The sequence below is a fragment of the Mycteria americana genome, chromosome 5 (genome assembly GCF_035582795.1).
Source record: "Mycteria americana isolate JAX WOST 10 ecotype Jacksonville Zoo and Gardens chromosome 5, USCA_MyAme_1.0, whole genome shotgun sequence".
Classification (NCBI taxonomy): domain Eukaryota; kingdom Metazoa; phylum Chordata; class Aves; order Ciconiiformes; family Ciconiidae; genus Mycteria; species Mycteria americana.
The window spans coordinates 54004169-54026893 of NC_134369.1; the positions used below are offsets into that span (position 1 = coordinate 54004169).

The 22725-nt window shown below is 41.7% G+C and overlaps 1 protein-coding gene across 1 annotated transcript in view; it reads right to left on the reverse strand.

The window, feature by feature from the left end:
* Positions 1 to 22725, reverse strand: part of KCNK10 (potassium two pore domain channel subfamily K member 10) — a 72657-nt gene that overhangs the window by 29598 nt on the left and 20334 nt on the right. The window contains exons 2-4 of the mRNA XM_075503397.1: positions 17578 to 17906; positions 3568 to 3685; positions 511 to 671 (exon numbers count right to left, since the gene is read on the reverse strand). Coding sequence (XP_075359512.1) covers positions 511 to 671; positions 3568 to 3685; positions 17578 to 17906 — 608 coding nt within the window. The remainder of the gene's footprint in view (positions 1 to 510; positions 672 to 3567; positions 3686 to 17577; positions 17907 to 22725) is intronic.

The window sequence follows — 22725 nt, forward strand, 5'->3', positions numbered from 1 at the left end:
TACTCCAACACATCTGTCCTCTTGCAGTGAAAGCATATCACTCAGCTATCTCTATTCCCAAGTTCACATTCACTCCAGTAACCCTGCTTTCCAAGTCTTTTAGGCTTTATTAGTAATATAGTCAGGACCTACTCTGCACCCCTGTTCCTCCAGAAGTTACACTACCTTCTCTCCGTTTTCAGTGAATGGATGTACATGTCCAAAGCAACCTGAGGTCTTTTGAAGGCTGTTTTACAACCAGTCCTTGTAAGGAACCTAGCTTAGGAGATACATTCCCCAGAGACAGCCTCAAGAAGGAAGTTCAGAGGCTGATCTATAACCCCTGCATCACCATCTAGAGAAGTTTATTTCTCTCCACTGACTACAGAGGCCCCTAAGGACATTAAGCATCATCTCAACTAGCCATGTAAATATTTCATGGTGCCCAACATGTAAAAAGGACTGCAGGTAATAGCAACAGAATTAAAAGCAAGTAATATAATACAAGCAAAAAACTGACAGTGAACTTACTCTGAAAACCTTTTCCACTCTTGCGATACCCTTCCCAAAGATGGTTCCAAGTTGGTCTCCAATCCCAGCCAGCAAGAAGCCAAACAGTGGAATCCCAAAAATGGCATACAAGATGCAGAAAACCTTGCCTCCAACAGTGCTTGGGGCAATGTTCCCGTACCCTGAGGAGAAATACAATTGTCAGACTCTCTGAACTTATACATGGCTTTTTAGAAAAACTAATGGGTTTAGAAAAACTGCTGTTTCTGCAAGCATACCTTTGTTCCACATGTAATTCCTATTTACAGACTTTCCATGGCATGATGTCATTTCCCAGGTGAGCTACCCCCTGTGATTTAGTTCTTCTTGTAGCCTCAGTTACCCATATTTTCTATAGATTCAGGTCCTATCTAAAGTTGTTTGATTAATTAATCTAGCTTGACTTATTGTGGCACAAAAATCCCTCCATGCTGGCCTGGTGCCTGCGTGCTGCTGCTCCTCTTGGGCTGTGCCAATGACTTCCTGACAGGAGTGTGATTCACCTGACAAGGCTCATTTTCAGTGGTTTGCTCATAATTTCCTCAGCCCCTCATCGCAGACTAGTTACACTATGGCCTCCAAACTGTACCCACACTATGTGAATCTGCCCTTGAACTCCTTATTCAGTTCCCCTTTCAATTTGACAATAAAGAGCCTAACATTTGTATTTCATGAGGTTTTTTAATACCTTTTTACAACGAAGTTTTTAAGCCTTCCCTCTGAAGATCCTACTCCATTTATATTTAAAAATCATTATTGATGCTGTAATAAAGGTGCATACATGCCTTCCTTCCATCCTCTGTTAGGGTAACCTGGGGCTGTTGAAAAGATGACAGGTTCTGACCAAGACATAATTATCCAGCTGCATATCCTGAGTGAAAACTCTCATTTTGGCCCAAGTATGTTTGGGCATGTTTGGTTTCAATTCCCAGCCTTGTAACTCCAGATAAAATATTGGGAACATCTGATACTGGCAGAAAGGCAGCTCTCCACCTGTCCTATGCAGTAAACTACATGTAGTCACCACAGTTTGTTCAGGCACTTCTTCCCTTCCCCACGCTACCCATGTGAATTTAACCTTAGGAATCCATGTAGAGCATTATGACTCCAGTAGCTATAGTATTTCTGTTAAAATGTTCATGTTAAAGAGAAAAAAACAAGAATTGTGGCAGTAATATTGGCACCTTTCTATTTAAGATCAGGTATCTTTATTGAAATGTTATAGAGATTTGTATTCTGACTATACATAATTATTTAAATATTAACAATGATCACACAATCACAAATCACTGATTAAATAAAGTGGAAACACAGAGCATCCAGAGACATGGAGATCTAAGAGGGTGTCGTCTTCATCTACAGCAATTCCTCCTGGTCCTTGGGAATTCAGGCTGGGCTCCCAGGTCCTAATCCTGTTAGGTTTGTGACACTGGCATTGGATATATCTCTCTGTCGTGCGATGGTGAAAGGACTATGCTGACACACAGTACTACCTGCCCCTAACCCACAGTCCTTTTCATGGCTGCATCTGTGATCACAGATTTCTCCTGAAAGTCCAAGAATATCCAGGCTCCGCAGGCCAGCAGGCTGACATTGACCAGGTAGTCTGTTTAGTGTTGGCCTAAGAGGAGCTCTAACAGGGCTCTGGTGGATAAAATAAAATCATTTTCATGCCCAGACACAATATGTAGACTTTACGCAGCCTCATTCATGAAGAATTTAAAGCAAATATGGCAAAAATCCAAGCTCTTTTCAATAAGTTATTTAAATAGCAGATGTCAACGAATATGCCTACATAATCCATGCCTACATAGTGGCATTTATTTTAATGAGTAATTTAAAAGCTTGTCACTTGGGTCTATTGAGTAAACAAATATTAAGGGAGGGTTTTCTTACTTTTGATTCAGAAATGTTTTCCTTCTCGCTGCTCGCTGGTTTTATGCTACTGTTAAAAATACACGGTAATGTAGCTTAGTATATAGAGGAACACAGGGAGGAGTATGCTCTATACAATCGCTCTTTCACCCTCACTCTGACAACAAAGAAAAGGCAGAGCCAAAGGCACAGACTCCACTATTTGAGATGATCACCACAGCAAATCTTGTAACTGCCACAGGATTTTTTTTTTGCTTGTTGTATTACCTACATAAAGAACTTTCAGAATTCAGTCAGATTCTCACACTTTAATGAAGGGTTATGTGATGGTCAGATTAGTTGAAGAGAGGAACTGGCTCACAGAGGAGAGGATAAAAACCTTAGCATATGTAAGGCCAGCATTCAGAGATCAAGAGGCTAAATACATTGGACACAATGTATAGGGGGACAGATGATAAGGGCCTGAATAATGAACTTACTGAAATTAGTGGTTCGAGAAAAGTAAATGGAACAGTTCAATATACCCTTCATCTAACACAGAGAAATGTGTCAATATTTCAAGGCCACAAATTCTAGAATGGAAAAAAAATGCTGGGTTTTTTTACACAATGTACAATTCGTTAAATTCCTTCCAATTATTAGTATGAAAGCGAGAAAGGATTTTAAAAAGGATGTGATACTTATGTGAATACATTTCCAGTTACAAGGAGCAAGGTATGAGAAGAATTATTTATATCAAACTTCAGAGCATAAGCCAAAATTGTACAGGAAGAAAGTTACCCTTATGGGTAAATTCATCTAGAACATTAAAATCCAAATTCCTAGCAACCATAGAATAGGTATTTCATTGGGTATGGTTCTTGATCATTGTAGTGAAAGTTAAGACCACCTGCATCTACATCAAGAACAGGGTTATAAAGCCTTAGCTACATCAGTGCTACTTGTTTTCAGTTCAGCATTGCTAGTCTAGCCTAACTGTGTAAACAGCTTCTGATATCGACCCAGAGGCTCAATGCCCTTGACACATACCGGAGCCATACCTTCTGAGAATTGAGAAATAGAGTTCAGCCACTTCATTTCTTTGTGATCTACCTTCCTCAAATTTATTTCATTATCCAGGTCTCAGTGTGACTATGTATTTTAAAAGATAAACAATAAACATACCTATTGTTGTGATGACTGTTCCAGCAAAGAAAAAGGCACTTCCAAGGTCCCAATGACTGCTGTTGTTAGAGGAATTTCCTATGGGACTGACCCCTGCATTATCAGCATCAATAGCATGCTGCAAAGAAAGAGACAACAAATCAGCCTTATGCATGCCTTACCATATCCTATGCAAGTCAGTATAGGCTCCAAAGGGGAATTTCTAGGACCATGGGAACACCTTAGATTTAAACTTTTTAACACCCGCTCAAAGTATAGTAGCATCCTCTGTACACAAGAGCTGAATATATGACTGATCTAAATAGCTATTAAGGTGGAAGAAAGATACAATGCACAGGCAAATGACAAAAGATACAAAGCAATTGAGAAGTAGAGAACCGACACCAGAAAGAGATCCATAAATATCGTTCTTGTAGCAATAACTGCCAAAGGAAAAATTCCCCAATGGGAGCAGCTGATGTTAGAAGCAGCAAGAAGGGTGGTAAATACAAATAATGTTCGTGAAGTCAACTGAAGCTAGTCAGCCACGGATTTTAATCCCTAGACAATTAATAATTGATTAAGTTATTTGTATTTTATGCTAACTAAAGAAAAAATAGGATATATATATCCCTTTTGAAATTAACAAATAGGATAGCTATGGAAATATCATGAAACAACTTTGTGATCAGCTAGGACTTCCCAGTTGCCACACTGGACATGATCACATGTCCACAAATATAGCATGGTATGGAGACTCCCAGATAGTGCTTGAATGAGCTAAATCCAGAACAGAAGCTGAGGTAGCTGTACTGCTTCCAGGTCACTGTCCTATATCTCATACAGCACTGAATCAAACCAGGCAGACATATCAGCCTGCTGAATGTTTGCTTGGGAATTTCTAAAAATGCACCCTATTTTATCATGGGGACATACACATTTGCCTTTCATTGCAGCTTCACAGTCCAAAGGAAGATAGAACTAAATACATCAGCCTCGGTGCTGGTTTTGGCTGGGGTAGAGTTAATTTTCTTCACAGTAGCTAGTATGGTGCAATGTTTTAGATTTGTGCTGGAAACAGTGTTATTATTAGGGATGTTTTAGCCATTGCTGAGCAGTGCTTACACAGAGTCAAGGCCTTTTCTGCTTCTCACACCACCGACCAGCGAGTAGGCTGGGGGTGCACAAAAAGTGGGGAGGGGACACAGCTGGGACAGCTGACCCCAACTGACCAAAGGGATTTTTCACACCATATGGCATCATGCTCAGCATATAAAGCTGGGGGAAGAAGAAGGAAGTCGGGGGGGAATGCTCGGAGTGATGGCGTTTGTCTTCTCAAGTAACCATTCTGCATGATGGGGCCCTGCTTTCCTGGAGGTGGCTGAACACCTGCCTGCCGCTGGGAAGTAATGAATGAATTCCTTGTTTTGCTTTGCTTGTGTGCACGGCTTTTGCTTTCCCTATTAAACTGTCTTTATCTCAACCCATGAGTTTTCTCACTTTTACTCTTCCGATTCTCTCCCCCATCCCACTAAGGGGGAGTGAACGAGCGGCTGTGTGGGGCTTAGTTGCCAGCTGGGGTTAAGCCATGACAGTCCTTTTTGGCACCCAGTGAAGGGCTTAAAGGGTTCGAGATAAAGACAGATTTGATTGGAAAGTGCTAGATCAAATTTATAGCTGTTACTGTTGTTTAGCTACTAATTGGGAGGCTTCTGTGCTTGCCATGGGGCTTGATTGCCTTACTGTGTATTAAAGTCTAGTGCTCATTAAAGGCTGCTTTTTGCTTTTGCTGCTTATCATCTCACTCTGCTGTGACTGGGAACATTTTGATAAGAGCAATGGTGATGTGCCTGGGCTGGCAGATGGCCAGGGCATCGCTGCTGTTTCTGTGCTGCTCTGCTGGACAGGCTGGAACTCCAGTGTGAACTCAAGTTGAAGGGACTGTGACCTGTGGGTAGAGTTCACACAGGAGCAGGACACCCTGAAGCATCTTTGGACGTGGATAAGCCCATACCGGAGCAGGTACATCTCACAGAATCATAGAATCATAGAATCATTTAGGTTGGAAAAGACCTCTAAGATCATCAAGTCCAACCGTTAACCTAGCACTGCCAAGTCCACCACTAAACCATGTCCCTAAGCACCACATCTGCACCTCTTTTAAATACCTCCAGGGATGGTGACTCAACCACTTCCCTGGGCAGCCTGTTCCAATACTTCACAACCCTTTCAGTGAAGAAATTTTTCCTAATATCCAATTGAAACCTCCCCTCATGCAACTTGAGGCCATTTCCTCTTGTCCTATCACTTCTTACTTGGGAGAAGAGACCCACACCCACCTCTCTACAACCTCCTTTCAGGTAGTTGTAGAGAGCGATAAGGTCTCCCCTCAGCCTCCTTTTCTCCAGGCTAAACAACCCCAGTTCCCTCAGCCGCTCCTCATCAGACTTGTGCTCCACACCCTTCACCAGCTTCGTTGCCCTTCTCTGGACACGCTCCAGCACCTCAATGTCTTTCTGGTAGTGAGGGGCCCAAAACTGAACACAGTATTCGAGGTGCGGCCTCACCAGTGCTGAGTACAGGGGGACAACCACTTCCCTACTCCTGCTGGCCACACCATTTCTGATACAAGCCAGGATGCTGTTGCCCTTCTTAGCCACCTGGGCACATTGCCGGCTCATGTTCAGCTGGCTGTCGACCAACACTCCCAGGTCCTTTTCCACCAGGCAGCTTTCCAGCCACTCTTCCCCAAGTCTGTAGCGTTGCATGGGGTTGTTGTGACCCAAGTGCAGGACCCAGCACTTAGTTTTGTTGAATCTCATACAGTTGGCCTCAGCCCACCGATCCAGCCTGTCCAGATCCCTCTGCAGAGCCTTCCTACCCTCAAGCAGATCAACACTCCTGCACAACTTGATGCCATCTGCAAACTTACTGAGGGTGCACTCGATCCCCTCGTCCAGGTCATTGATAAAGATATTAAACAGAACTGGCCCCAATGCTGAACCCTGGGGAACACCACCTGTGACCAGCTACCAACTAGATTTAACTCCATTCACCACCACTCTTTAGGCTTGGCCATCCAGCCAGTTTTTTACCCAGCAAAGAGCACACGCGTCCAAGCCATGAGCAGCCAGTTTCTCCAGGAGAATGATGTGGGAAACCGTGTCAAAGGCTTTACTAAAGCCTAGCTAGACAACATGCACAGCCTTTCCCTCATCCACTACGTGGGTCACCTTGTCATAGAAGGAGATCAGGTTAGACAAGCAGGACCTGCCTTTCATAAACCCATGCTGACTGGGCCTGATCACCTGGTTGTCCTGTACATGCCGCATGATGGCACTCAAGGTGATCTGCTCCATAACCTTCCCTGGCACTGAGGTCAGACTGACAGGCCTGTAGTTCCCCGGAGCCTCCTTCCAGCACTTCTTGTAGATGGGCATCACATTTGTTAACTTCCAGTCAACTGGGACCTCCCCGGTTAGCCAGCACTGCTGATAAATGACTGAAAGTGGCTTAGGGAGCACTTCTGGCTTCTCATATTGTCTGTGGCCGTGGTTATGTCTGTGCCACAGCAGCTATACCTCTGAAGGGATTGTGGCCCAAGGATAAGTCCAAAATGGAGAAGGTACACCTTGAAGCATCAGTGGCTGCGCATGAGGTCATGCTGGAGCACTTCAAAGCATGTGGCCATGGATAAGCCCATAACAGAGCAGGAACAGCCCTGGAGGGACTGCAGCCATGGGTAAGACCATGTTGGAGCAGGTTTACTTCTGAAGGGACTGTGGCTGTGGGTAAGGCCACGCTGGAGTAGGTATATCTCTGAAGGCATTGTGGCCCATGGAGAAGGCAACACTGGGACAGGTGCACCTCAAAGTGACTGTGGCTGTGGATAAGTCTATGCCGCAGCAGGTATACCCCTGGAGAGACTGTAGCTCATAGATAAGGCTCCACTTGGAGCAGGTACGCCCCTAAGGGACTGCATTCTGTGGATAAGTCCAAGCCGGAGCAGGGGCAAGGGGAGGAGTTCATTGCAATGTTAAACCTGATGGTCTGGTCCAAAAGGGCCAGGGGTGGAGACTGTAATGGAAATACCTTTAAATTGTTGTAACCCAGGATTTGAAATGAATGTTATAGGAATTACTATAGCAGGAACCACCTGAACCAATGGAGGACAAGCCTTACAAGATGCAATGCAAGTGCAGCAGTGACCCGACCTGAGCTGGCTTTGGTGCCCAGTAACTCCACGCAACACACCACCTCTCCTGTCCTGAGTGACCACCAGAACAGATGGAGCCCAAAGTCATGGACTCAATGAATTCAATGGACATTTTGTGGACATTTATGGACATTTTACAGACATTTCACAGGGGTGGTCCATAGAATAAGGGAATTATATCTGTGTATTATATCAAAGGATGGGAAGGGGGATGGTGGTTAATGAGGATGTATTGGATAGTGTGGTACTTGAGCATGGCAGAAATGGTATGGAATAAGGGGTGGAGAACGTGCTGGTTTTGTCTGGGATAGAGTTGATTTTCTTCACAGTAGCTAGTATGGGGCTATGTTTTGGATTTGTGCTGGAAACAGTGTTGATAATTCAAGGATGTTTTTGTTATTGCTGAGCAGTGCTTACACAGAATCAAGGCCTTTTCTGCTTCTCACGCAACCCCACCAGTGAGGAGGCTGTGGGTGCACAAGAAGCTGGGAGGGGACACAGCTGGGACAGCTGACCCCACTGACCAAAGGGATGTTCCATACCATAGGACGTCATGCTCAGCATATAAAGCTGGGGGAAGAAGAAGGAAGGGGAGGATGTTTTGAGTTTTGGCATTTTGTCTTCTCAAGTAACCTTTATGCATGATGGAGCCCTGCTTTCCTAGAGATGGCTGAACAACTGCCTGCCCATGGGAAGGAGTGAATGAATTCCTTCTTTTGCTTTGCTTGTGTGAGCAGCTTTTGCTTTCCCTGTTAAACTGTCTGTATCTCAACCCATGAGTTTTCTCACTTTTACTCTTCCGATTCTGTCCCCCATCCCACCGGGGGGAGTGAGCGAGCAGCTATGTAGTGCTTAGTTGCTGGCTGGGGTTAAACCACGACAGCCTCCAAAGCACAGAAATAAATCTTTCATCAGCATCTGGCACATTCAGCTGAATTGCTCTAAGTTCACTTTTGAGATGCCCTTTGGTACATATTCTCTAGTTGCTTGTAGATCTCATGCAATCTATTGCCCATCATAGAGAAATTCAGACCTCACTCTGGAACAGCAGCTAAAATGACTGCCTTTCCAAGTAAACCTCTCCTTCCCACATGTTCCCAACTGAGATTAATTTCCATAAAACCAATGCAAAGGAACCAAGCTTCTCTCTTCCTGTCTCTTACCATTTCCAGCTCTTTGCCTTTATCCCGTTCTATTCCATCCCCACTTCATGTTGCTGTTATCATGCTGCTCACGCTACTGCCAGGTCTTCCCCTTCTCTCTCACTCTGATATTTGCTCCTCCTCCTAAATATTGCCACCAGCCTTTAGCCTTGGTTATTTCACTGAACTTATTGCCAGGCTCAACAGGAGAGGCAAAGTGCTGCCTCTTACATCCTCTCTTTCTTTAACTTTCTTCAACACAGAATTCCCACCTATCAATACAAGTTTGTTTTGACTTTTCTTATTCCATTTCTTTTATGACTTCTCTTTTCCTTCTGACTTATGATCTATGAATTGTCACTGTGATTTTTTATTTCACCTTTTTCTATACAGTCCATGTGCAAAGCAAGGTTAACCATTCTATTTTACCAGTGCCCCACTTCTCAGCTGTTCATGTCTATGATTCCTCTCCTGATGTTCTCTATAACCTTTTAGCAGTGACTTTTAACACCATTTAACACCTCTTCTATCCCTAGCTTTCATGATACACTTTCCTCCTCATTCACCTCTTCCCTCTGATGGCTCATTTATCACATTTTTTCTTTTCTTCCTCTTCCATTTTGCACTTTTCCTCACTCATTTTTGCCTATATTTCCAACTGACTTAATCGTCACAAATGTTCCTCTACCACATTTTTTTCCTTGGGCTAGTTTCAGCTAATCTGCTCCACAGTTTTTAGTTATTCATGACATTGCCCCACAAAAAGGGAAAAGAGTGGGAGAAGAGGTACATGGGCAAGAACAGCGGCCAGGTATATCTAAAGAGATCAGTACGGGACAGCCTTTTTTAACAGAGCTGCTACATGCCAGGCTAAGCTGATTGTGAAATTACAGCATAAGCAAGCTCCAGACTGAACTGGTTGCATTTCACGTAGGCAGAAAGCCAGGGTTCCTCAGCACCTGTCCATAACTCAAGAAACGGGGATATAGAGAAAGGAAGTGTTTAGGACCAAACCCTTTGAACGGGCTTCTGTACCAGTTGCTGGCATATTGCAGGTGGTGTGAAAGCAGAGATCATTTCTTTGTTTACCCAGAAGAGTATAAATCAGCATAACAGACAGGTTGCCTGTTTAAATAGGCCATGACACACTGTCAGCTACCCTGGCACATTACTTCTGCCAAGGAATGCTGCTTGCCTTCCCCTTGAGTGTGTGAATGTCAGGGAGCCAATTACAACACTTTAATCACATTTGAGTTTACACAGTTTAGCAAGTCTATTATGGCCAAGCACTAAATCCTGAAGTGAAGGAGTGTCCCGTTGCCTTAGGCAGCTTTGAGCTTCTCAGGCTCCCTTCTCATCCAGAACAAATTCATTTTTTCTTTAAAGCTTGACTGACATCATTCATTTCTAAATATCCAACTATCGCAATGCTATCTCTTAATACAAAGTATTTTGCATACAGCCATGGAGTACAGAAAGGGAGCAGTAAGAGAAGAGCAGCCCTGCAGTTAGAAGCACTTAAATATGCAATTTCAGGTCATGCGATGAGTAAAGGATGCCTTACTACCACCACCACAAGTCCACCTACACAGAAGTATCCTGCTAGATGAAGACTGACACAAAACTCAAACAAGGACACTACCACTGGCAAGACTTTCCCAGTTCACACAGACCATGAAATTTTACAACAGTTTCCCATCTGTGAACCTTCAGATAGCTTTGCAGCATGACCTGAAGAGCTGCATCCTCAGGTTATCTTGGAGTAGGGAAAGAACCAATTTCCAGAGTGCTAACCACTCTGTTGGCAAACCTTCCACATTTAAGACACTTTAAACTACTAGTTTCAGGTATTTTGATAGTTGAAGTGTCATTGAAAGTAACAGATCATCAAAGTACCCACAGCTGTTTCACACTTACTCCTTCCCTGATCCCTTCTTCCTTCTCAAGAGGAGTTACACGCACAGTGCACAACATTTTTTCAATACTTTTTATGAATTCAAAAAGCATTCTTCTTTAATGAATAATTATTAATCTATGGTCATTTATCTTTTGAAATGCCACCCATTCAGGGAAGGCAATAACTTGGAACACCTCAAAGGGCTGAAATTGTCTTTCTTGCTGTTCAAGTAATGGATGTGTCCTAAAGCCGATAGGCAGATAGGAGTGAGAGAAATGAAAAAACTACCAAAGTAAATCCAAGTGCTCAACATTATTTTTTTTTAAACATATATTTCTGATCACAATTTTCAGTTTGGTTCCCTATCATTGTATAGATGAGTATTTTACTCTTGGCCCCTTTGGTATCCACACACTACAGTCCTTCTGTAACCAAAAAGACATGGTCTGGTGAATCTGCATGGGACTGAAGGCAAACCCCACAGCAAAAGCCCAGCATATGTGGTGATACTGGGACAACTGAACCCTGTATTCCCAAAGAGAGTGCAATCCAGACTCAATCTCAATCTGGAATAGCCTTTATCAATTTCACCTGTTGATATTCAGGCAGCAATATTTAAAGGCTATGAGGCCTGGGCCCACCCTGGGCCACCTAGTTGTTAACATATAGGACTCAAAGTTCAAAGAAAGGTATAGTGAACACTGACTTGTCTCACCAGGTGTCAAGAGTTGACCCGTGGGCTGATGTCCCGGCCCAGCCTCAGCCCATCCCCGTCCCCAGGGAGGTGCCTGACAGTCTGGGCTGGGGGATGCCCCTGGCTGTCCCTGGCCAGCCATACTCCCTGGCTGGCAGTGGTGAGGTCCACAGATGCCAGCTCCCTGTCCCCTGGGGTGCAGGTGATCCTCACTGTGCCTGGACACTCACATATCTGATCCTCCTTGGTGTGTGAGTGAGTACATGCCAGCCTTCACTGTTTTAGGTACCTTGATCACTAATTAAGACAATTACATCAAGAAAAAGTCAAGAGTTATGCCCACAGGCAACAAGATAGCTGGGAGCTAGTGCAGCTGATGAGGAGACAGGAACAAACAGACTGTTTCTGGTTTCTCTGGGAAGAAAGGCTTTTATCTGGCCCACTTGTTCATGTTTCTTTAATTTCTCCAGTAAGATCCCAAGCATGAAGAAAACAAATCTTTTCCAAGGACAAGCATAATACCCTTCTTGAGTGCTGAGCTACTCAAAGGATGTACCCTATGTGTAACCAAGGATAGGAATTCGTTAAGAAAAGAAAAGAAAATTATTGTCATCTTTTTTCTAGTTCCATTAATTCCTCTCCACGGATCGTGCTAATCCAATAATGATTATCTCCCTCTACAATTCTTTTCCAAGCAGATTCCTATCAAGCATACAAAAAGTTGTTTCAATTGCCTTTCAAGCTCTGATGTTTCTCTATTGTGATTATTAGGATGCTTCTCATTAGCAAGCAGCTTTTAAAGACTAATTCCTTAATAACTTTTCTCTATACTCCCTACCTCTCTACTTATTCTCACCACCCCTCACACAGTGATTAAGGGATCCTCATTATAAATTCCCATTTATTCACTTTTCCACAACAGCATTTTCAAGGGACCAAGGCCAGCAATTTTTGTTCAGGTATAATCAAAATTAATAAGCTTTGAAAGCCCACCCCTTAAATATTTCTGCCTATCCCATAGAGGTCTTAGGTGACAATCAGCCAGATAGTGAGCTACCTACATTTACAGTGATTTGATTGTCATGCATGCACTGTGTCTGAGGGCAGACCTACAGCATTCAACAAGGAACATGCACAGAGATCTAAGTCCAGAGGGCTTAGCTCCCTGCAACCTTCTTAGCTAAGTTCTGGAAGCAACATAGCTACAGGACACCTGCAGGCTTCTCCAGCATCTTAGGCTCAGTCTGTCTCCTATACAACTGGAGTATCTCTGCACTGAAGTTACAAACCAGGGTGTCTGCACCAACTTAGACAGGATCCAAGAGATCTGAATTCTTTTTTCATATCCTTTTAAGGGGAACAAGGTAAAATAAAGATCAGGGACAGAAGGGAAGTTGGGACATATAGAAGAAAACCTCCAGAGGCAGAGGCAGAAGATTCAATAATCAGGTATTTACCATTGTTTTGCTTCACAGTTCAAATAGTCTTTTCCTGTCTTCAGCAACAGGCAAGTCTTCCCCATAGTTAACTCAAAATACTTTTTTTTCTGCTCCATCTAGAGCTTTCTTCTAGCACATGAAAGCCATCCAAGTTCTCTTCATTTTACAAGGAAACACCCTGAAAAGACAAGCTGGCTTATGACACTAGTGAACCTGTCAAGCAGCTGAAAACTGAAACATCTCTACAGCATATTCCATTTCTTGCTTACCTTCAGGGCAAAAGTAGTTCAGAACACTAATCAAAAGTGGCTATCCAAAATATGAACTCTTACTAACATAATTAGCCAGTAAAGCCTGACTAGCTTATTTCCAGTGCTGCTTCCTTTTCAGCTTACAGGCTAACTCTAATGAGTTGCTGTAGTCATTAGTGGACATTGATAATATGACTTAGTTCCCAGGTGGGTGATTTTTTTTTAAACTATAATCACTCACACTCCCAAATTAAACCCTGAAGGAAAAGGAAGAAGAAAGCAGCCCACCAATAACCTAAGTAACTTCTTACAGTAGCAAGCCACTCTATCTTACGTCATTGTGCAGGGCTTATTATGAAAGCAGGGCTCATTACAAAAGTTTTTACTCATACGCGGTGCACAGGCTACATAGAAACAGAGTATGAATACCCTTATCAGGTCCATAGGAATTACTTTGCCAAAACACATTGATGGTCTTCCCACCTGCCTCTCCTAATGATAGATAACATGTGATCTTTCTGAGAGGCATAACCTCCCCATTATACACTCTAAGTGTGTGTTATTGCAAAGGCAAGATGACTTCTTTTTGACCCCAGCTATTAATAAACTTACGCTATGACATATAAGAACAAAAAAAAAGTTTTGTAATATGTCAGCAGGTGTAACTACCAATGTTATTTTTCTTTGCAACTGTATGTTCAGTCACTTGAGTCCTGCTGCCTTCTGCTATTTGTTCAAATGGGTACAATACAGCTACATGTACTCGAAGCACCTAAGTTTCATCGTCTTTTAGCATATTCTATATTTCAATTCTCTCTAACTCTGAAAACTTGAAAGTGTCGAGATAGAGCAATTTTGTCATTTTCTTATTCTGGTATTCACCATTGTGCCAAGTTGTAGATCACATAAGGCATTAAATAATGAACTTGCTTCACTGCAACAAATGTCTTCAGAAGCAGAAATGGGCTTTAAAAATGTACAGTTAAGAACTTCCACTTCAGGTGGCTTTGGACAATATAGACTGTACTGTGAAATACTTGCTATTGTTAAGAAAAAATTATCTGTCATTGTGTTAGTGTTAGACAGACTTGCACCAAAACCCAAGAGATAAATACAAATTTAAAATACTTTGAATCTTCCTAGGAATTTATGCTGCTTTCATCACTATATTACTTCTAAAGTCTATGAATGAACTTCACAGTCTGGACTCAGCAATTCACATTTGTGCTACCAGTGCTAATATTTGCAATGGGTTATTGGAAATCAAGTTGGAGAGGATGTCTCATCCACACTAAATTTTAACAGCTTCCTCATACAGTGATGTACGTCTTCCTTATAGGTTTTCCAAAGGAGAATCCTTTGAAAGATTGAAATTTAGGCAAAGGGATACATTTTGCCATAATTAGCGTTGTAAAGACCATGACACTCCTTTCCTCTTCTCCTTAAAAGGTTGTTCCAGAGCCACCCTCAGAGTAAAAGGATACAAGCCCATTCTAAGGTCTCTCTTTTTGTATTTTTTCCATATTCTCCAAAGCACAGAGGTGAATCAACACAGTCATTCTGGAGAGTATGATCTGTGTTCATCTAAAGGCTTTCAGGTAGTCAAATAACACTAATTATAAATAGCTCCCTTAGTGGTAGCCAGGTGCTGACTGCACACAGCACAGCAGCCAGGACCCACGGAGGTTGCCACATCAGTCTGAAATCACAGTTGTAAAGGCAGATGCATTATTTGGTGCAATGCAGAAATGCATTGTGCCAGCTAGGGAGATGTCACTTTCGAGATCATCAACACAAAGGCATGAAAGCACAACATTAACCCCTTGACATTATCTTCAAGCAGTAAATCACTGTTCTTCTGTGCAAGTCAGTTACAATCAGAGTTTTCTGTATCAGCATACCCAACTACACCCCTGGAGCCAGTTTCACCCCCAAACATACAGAAGAATCCAAAGGAACTTGTTCTTTATTGACAAATCTGTTTCAATATTTCACATCACTTGGCCTTAAGACATTCACATGCTAAGCTGCTAAACCCATTTAATTTACCTTTGCAAAATGATTTGCAGTTACCCAGTGTAATGCCTGAGGACATACTGAAATCTCAGGAGATAAGGCTTGTTCAGAATATCTGCCTTCTAATGACACAGTATGCCTGGGTTTTATTTTAGTGTCACCACTTTTGAGGTGAAAGAAGGAAAAATATTGTGTAAAATAAAGAATTAAAATTGGTACATAGCTTAGGCTAGAGAATAGGGGCTATTTACAAATCTTTGTACTGCAGTCAGCATGCAGGAGCCTACCATCCTGTTGAGGTGCTTTGTTTGTTGCACCTATTATGTGTTCTGGTTTCTGCTAGAAAAGAAAGCATTTTGCATATCTTTTAATAGTGACGTTCCCATTAAGGGAATACAAACTTCTTGCTTTTAGTATTTTTTAAAAATCCTTTAATCAGCTAGCACACATCATAAGGAGTTGAGGGAAATACAGATCTCTACAACACTGCCATGAGAAACACATCTGAACCAATATCCCTGAACAGAATTCACCCTGCCAACCAAACATGTTCACCTGTCTTTTGCAGACAGATGAAGGTTGTGATCCAAGCCAGCCCTGATCCAAAAGCTGTATAGTCACATCAGCACAATACCGCTTCCTGCTGAAGCAGGTTTGGCTTCTTAGCTACAGTACCAGGCTGCCCAAAGGCACAGGTACACAGCTTCTGACTCAGAACTGACCTGTCTTCTGTGAACATAGAGCACAAGCAGGGAGAGCCCACATCTATCTTCAAAGAAACAGAAATAATTTGTTTTGCTTAGGAGAGGCAGAAGAGCATTGCTGTCTACACGTGTGGGCAAGGGAGAGGAATCAATTAAGCAATGGGATGTTGTCTGTGGAAGACCAACTACAAAGAAACAGAACAGGTTGAGGCTGAAAAGTAGGAGAATGCTTTTTCCATCACAGCAATGAGATACTGGAACAGCTTCTTAAAAGAAATACTAAGCTCATAAATTTGATTCACTTACAGAAAGGTTTTATAACACAGTTGGGTGGATGGACACGAAAATCCAGGGGATAGCTCTGTGTACTTTCAAACATCCTGAAATCACAACAGAGCTCTGGTGCAACACCTGGTGCACTCTGGTGCAAACACATTGTGCTCTTCAAAGGCTCAGATGCAAATTCAGCTCTGAAATATGAGGCTGAAGTTCAACTTTGGAATATATTGTTAGGTATCTCACATTACTTATTTGATCTCTGTTTTCTCCAGGCTAACTGATAGGTTTCTGCATGGGATCCTAGAAGATACTATACTGAAGTCTTGTAAGATCCATAATACTTTCTTTGTCTAGAGTTTTAATCAATGAAAGATAACTACCCTTGATAGACCTCTCCTGCATGATATTCCATTTTTGCACTTATGCCTACATACTTTGTATTTATTTCCTTCAAAATTGATTCTAAAGCTTTGCATACTAGACCAGACTAAAAATTCTGTAGTTCTTAAATGCCAATTGTTTTCTATTCTTAATTGTATACTTCATCATCATTCATTCAGCTAAAATTCACAACAGTAAACCTGTACATTAATATACCAGTGTGCTGGGTTTGGGTGGGATAGAGTTAGTTTTCTTCACAGTAGCTAGTATGAGGCTATGTTTTGGATTTGTGCTGAAAAAAGCATTGATAATTCAGGGATGTTTTCATTATTGCTGGGCAGTGCTTATACAGAGTCAAGGCCTTTTCTGCTTCTCACACCACCCCACCAGCGAGGAGGCTGGGGGTGCACAAAAAGTGGGGAGGGGACACAGCTGGGACTGTCTTTATCTCAACCCACAAGTTTTCTCACTTTTATTTACTCTTCCAATTCTCTCCCCCTTCCCACCAGGGGGGAGCAAGCGAATGGCTGTGTGGTGCTTAGTTGCCAGCTGGGGTTAAACCACGACAACCAGTAAGTTCAGAATTCTTGGATGAAAATTTATTTCAAAATTCCCACCTATCATTTTCTGTTTGCTCTCCTGGTTGCTGTGTTTAATTTTGGAGGAAGAATTATGAACTTAATATCATTTGAAAATTTACAGAAATGATGGGCAAACATCTTGTAAATCTGTCACCTCTCACAAAAATTTATTCCAGATATTAAGTTCTGATTTTCTTTCCACACATTTTTCATTATTCTAGTGAATACATTTAACTTCTGTTTACAATGTTTTGGAGACATAGTTTCTGTTTCCCAAATTTTAAAATGACTGGGAAAGAGCCTGCTCTTCACACTGCCCATTGTGAGGGCTCTGTGAACAATTTTGTTTCCCCACCAGCCCAGCTGATCAACGAACCACCAAGCTGTTTTTCCTAACTTCCAAGAAGTACTGTCTTCTTCACGTGGCCTACCTGAATCAGCGTCTCCAGCTCTAGCTGGGTTACACAAACATGCTCCCGAAGAAAGTCAGCCTTCTCTAGCGCGATTGTGTTCTTCTGCCTGCTTTCGAAGGGCTGCTCCAGGGCACGGAAGACAAGTCCTCCCGTCACCAGGTAAACTACCACCACAACAAAGATGGCCACCACTGTTTTCCACTTCATGACTGTCTGCAGGCCTTGAGAAGGGGCTTCCATGGTAGCAACAACAGTGGCTCGGGAGGAAACGGAGAGTCGTGGAGCTGGGTAATGCCCGTTAGTTTTGGGCTCGGGTTCACAAGCTGGCACTGGTGAGGGAACAGCCACTGAAACACAAAGTAAAAAAATCTTATTCAAAATCAAATCCCTAAGGGTATGACCTTGATCTTCATATACAACTTTCCTAAATACTATTTTCAAGACTCTCACATAAACCATGTTATTCACATAGATGCGATTCTTCTCATCTGGAAGGCTCCATGTGTGTTTTGTCCATCCATACACAAGCCACCTCAAGGGTTTGCTTCACCCTCTAGAACTGGACAGGCCAGTTGCATATGCAAAAATTTCAGAAGGATGCAGAAAACCATTTATCCAATAAGAACATGAAAATTTTGACTAGTTAGGATATAAATTACACAAAGTGGTGTTTGGTGAGGGACCCTGGCAGTGATTTATGTCCTTAAATCATAATACTAATAGTATTAATAGTGCTAGGAAATTGAACTGTTAATGATCAGTGATCACTGCCTGGCCTGGTATTGACAGAAACAGAAAATGCTTTGCAAACCACAATGCTGTTTGGCTCGCCAACATAAGCAGGCCCATATTATTTACATGGATTCACAAAACCATCACTTCTGAAAATGTTCTTAAAGCCTCGAAGCTTCACAAATTTTAGCATAAATCATTCTTCAGCCAAAGCATACTAGATATCTGAGGTCAAAGTCACTCACATGCCAAGCACAATGATGGACCTCCCAGCTTGGGACTAAGACACTGTATAGCCCAAGTGGCCTTAGCAGTACATCAGAGCTAATAAGCCCTGACTACCAGCCACACTTATTAGCCCAACCACTATGTCAAGCTACCAAGGCATCTGAATCAAAGCTGGCTCGCCTCCAAATAACTCAGGTGTCTCAGCATCACACTTCTCCACTCTCTGTTGCCAATGTTAGCAATGGCAGGATGAGGCCAGGTTCTTCAGCATCCACTGGTATAATGGTACCACAGGCAGGATTTAAAGATGCTGGATTCATTTTAAACCAAATCCCTGCTGTAATCTTACCATGGTGTAGCTGTCACTGGCCTGTAATTTCTTTGAAACTGGATTGATTTATTTCATAGCAGACCTAAATCAGATTACAGTTAAAATACAGTCACTTTAGCTGCATTCTCTGAACTTATTCCCAAAGTGCCTTTGCTGTTTTGCTGAGAAATTAAAGCATAAGAATTTACAACATCTGATCAGAGTGGCACCATAAACTGATTCTATACAATTTGAACATACAATGTGATTACACCTTGAGTTTGAAGTGGGCTACTACTCTTTCCCAATAGAAATCATTTTATGATACGGAATAATTTAAGAACTCAGCTGTTTACTACAGTCACGTTTTCCTAGAAGCGATACATCTCTGAAGCATTGCATCGAGGACAGAGCTTCTAGCTTACTTGCTAACCAATAAACTACAGAAATCTATGGTTGCTTTACATTTACAGTTAATATTTCTTTTCACATGTGACTTGGAGGCTCCAGATACTAAACAGATTAGAAAGGATCCAGAATCAGAGGGAAAGCCTCTGTGGTTGATCCCCTTTGTGTGTATCTCCATTTTGCAACACCCTGTGGCACAGCTGCTCAGTTTGACCATCAAAAGGTCACTATGGTTCCCAACATTTACCAGCCAGGATGGAGTGACATCAAACTTAAAAGGATACTGTCCCTTACCTTGACATATATTTTACATAAGTTCTAAGAACTTGAGGTGACAATAGGAACAAGAGTGACAGTATTAGAAAGAAGTCACATTTTTTGTAAAAGAGATCAATTATTTCATTCTCTACATCTTCTGAAAGGAAAGGATTATTGTAATAGATACAGTGAGTTCCAGCAGGAAATATCAGGGAAGTATTCAGAAGAAACGTAAAATAGAGAGGTTGTGTGAAGCAGTTAGAACCTCTCTTCCTCTATAGGCAAGTATCTTAAATCTGAGTCACAACGTCTCCTTACTGAACTAAATAAATTTGAGTATTCCCAGAAGTGTCTCAGCTGATGTAAATCAGTGTAACATAACTTCCATGGATTCCATGGAATTAAATCAATTTACATTACTTAGACCCCATAACTTCTGTGTACATTGTGAATCAACACAAAATCTGCAAGCTTGAGGCCTGATTTTGCACACTTGAGATTACTCAGCAAAATAGTCTCAGGATTCGAGGCTCACACAGTAAGAAGAGAGCAGAATTCATATGACAGAAACAGCATGCTACAATTTTTTGAAACAGCTATCCACCTTACCATGACTGGCATAGTCCAGTGTAGGCTGGGTGAGCCTTTCAATAGAGACAGATGCCTGACTTTGATATCTCACAAATGATAAATCAAGAGGAAGAAAGTCAAGAGCTGGTAGAGTTAGAACAGCTTTTGTGAGTTTTCTTTTCCTCTCTGCTAGTATAAATGTTGTTTCTTATTCAAATCATATTTCTGGCAAAGTGTTAATAACAGCTTTACAGTAAAATCATGGACTGTTTGATTCTGTCTTCAAAGGAAAATGTGTTGTACTGATTTAAGAACAAGATGGGAAGTTCAGGGTAGGGTTCTTATAAATATTGTGTCACTTAGCTCAATGGATTACTGTGCTCAGCTTGCTTATCTCTAAAATAAAAGATAACACTTTTCCTAAGCAGAACTGTGTTAAAGTCTTTAATTTTCTGCTATTAGTAATAGCTACCTTAAGTGTATGTAGAAATGTTGATCCTAAAGTATTTTATATGATATAAATTAATACACAGGGACACTCTACTAAAGCAGCTAGTTGAGCAACTGATGTATAACAGAGACGATCTTCTTACAAGGCTGATGCAGAAGGCACAATGGCAGTCAATACCCCAGAGATGTTTCAGGGCAGATTTTAAGCAGCAGTGAGGTATTGGAAAACCACTGTAGATACTCCGTCTAGCAGCTATCTCACTCTTCACAACAAGAGAGTGGGGTTAGTGCCTTGAGCACATGGTCAGAAGTCAGAATTCCCAATTTCTAATTGGAACTCTGGCTCCATGAACCTGTGCTCTCAGAAAAGTGCTACCACTCACCTTTAAACCATGGTTTCACCAACTAGAAAAAGATAAAATAGTGCTTACTTTTCTAACACAAGTGTCTTGTAAGAATCCATGTCTGTACAACTTTTGAACAAACATATGAACATAAAAGCTATATAGACTTCCAGAAGTTTAACAAGTAGTTTTACTAAAATCAAAGGATGGACTACAGTGGCAATTCAACAATGTGCAGAGATACACAGTTTAAGAAAATGAAGGACTACATAATTTCTTGGATTTGTAGAGATAGTTTAGGACAAACATAGGGCAAAGGAGAAGATGATATGTTTACAATAAATGCAGAACAATCCCTGCTTTATTTATCCATGCTTTTTCAAAACAAGCTGCTGTTAGAACAGGCTTTTCCCAGAACAGAGTATCATCCATGTCTGTTTGTTAAATCATATGAAAGAAGACTTAATCTGCCTCACTGAAAGCAATGATGAATCTCCATTCACATGCATGCACTAAATTAGTAGACAGGTAACCTCAAAGGAAAACACCAGTGGTTCAACACAGGCCTTACCCCAGTAAGAGGATGCCAGTGAGGAAAGAAAGGTGAATTCCTGTTTGTTTGGATAAGCTTCAAAATAAAGTAACTGAAGATATTGATGTTACAAGTCAAATTAAAATGTTGGGATCTGTACAGTTGTTCACCTCCAAGAGTACCGCACTACCTGCACTTGATGTACTGATGAACAGTACAGCCAGGCCTCCCATTGATATGTGAGGAGCTTAAATACCTGAGATTTCTGCTAATATTGGTGCGAATTAAGGAATCAAAACTCTCACTCACTGACCATCAAGAAGACTGGGGCAAAGCTTAACCCAACTTAAGCAGTTGGCAGTTGGACTAGATGACCGTTGTAGGTTCCTTCCAACTGAAATATTCTATTCTAAAGCAAAACGCTGTAATGCAAAACATTGGAGCTATTGAAACCATAAGACATTGCTTCAGGTTAAAAATTGTCCTTTATTACTGCAGGTATGCTTTGCTTTAGGAGACTGATGTTTCTAAGAACAGGTTAGACTAATTTCTGCCAGAAATGTTTAGGTATAGTTGGCCCTGCTTTACAGCAGCAGGGTGAGCTAGATAACCTGTTCTGACTGTGAAAATAGTTCTAATTTAAAGGGAAAATCGCCAGACAGAGAGGTGCAAAGTACAGCCACCTCAGAAGGACAGCTTCAAATAAGAGCCAAAATGCTGAGAGGATGCTCAACTGGCTTTTGACTATGAAAACGTTAAGCATGGCTTTGCCACTCTGACCTATATCCTGGCAACTATCTTACCCAATGTGCCAAGAACATAGGAGATACCGAAGAAACCTGGTTTTAGAGGAGAATTTCTCAACTGGTTTAAACCAAATACAATTTGTTTAAATTAACATACCCTCCTCTGTGGTACTGCTGTCACAATTTTTATCTGTGAAAAAATGTAAGTCAGGTTTAATGGAGTGTCTTATTTAGTACTTTATTTTCTTCCATGTTCCGGTGTTAAATGAGCACACAGGAATGTATGTACATTTTAATGAGAGTATAATAGAGTATTCTTGACACATCTGATGCAGGTGTTGCTTTCACACAATTCAGCACAGAATTAGATTGAGGCATATATACTTATGCATTCATAAACCCAGCAGCTGGCTTTAAGTTTAATACATGAGTTGATCAAAAATGAAACTGGACATTTCATCTCCCATTTTAGTGGGTCTATCCAAGCGAGACAACAAAGTACTTTCAGCTCAAGTAAAAAGGTTCTTTGATGTGCGTCTGAAGGCAAGTACCAGTATGTTTCCCCAAAATCCTCATAATATGATGGGA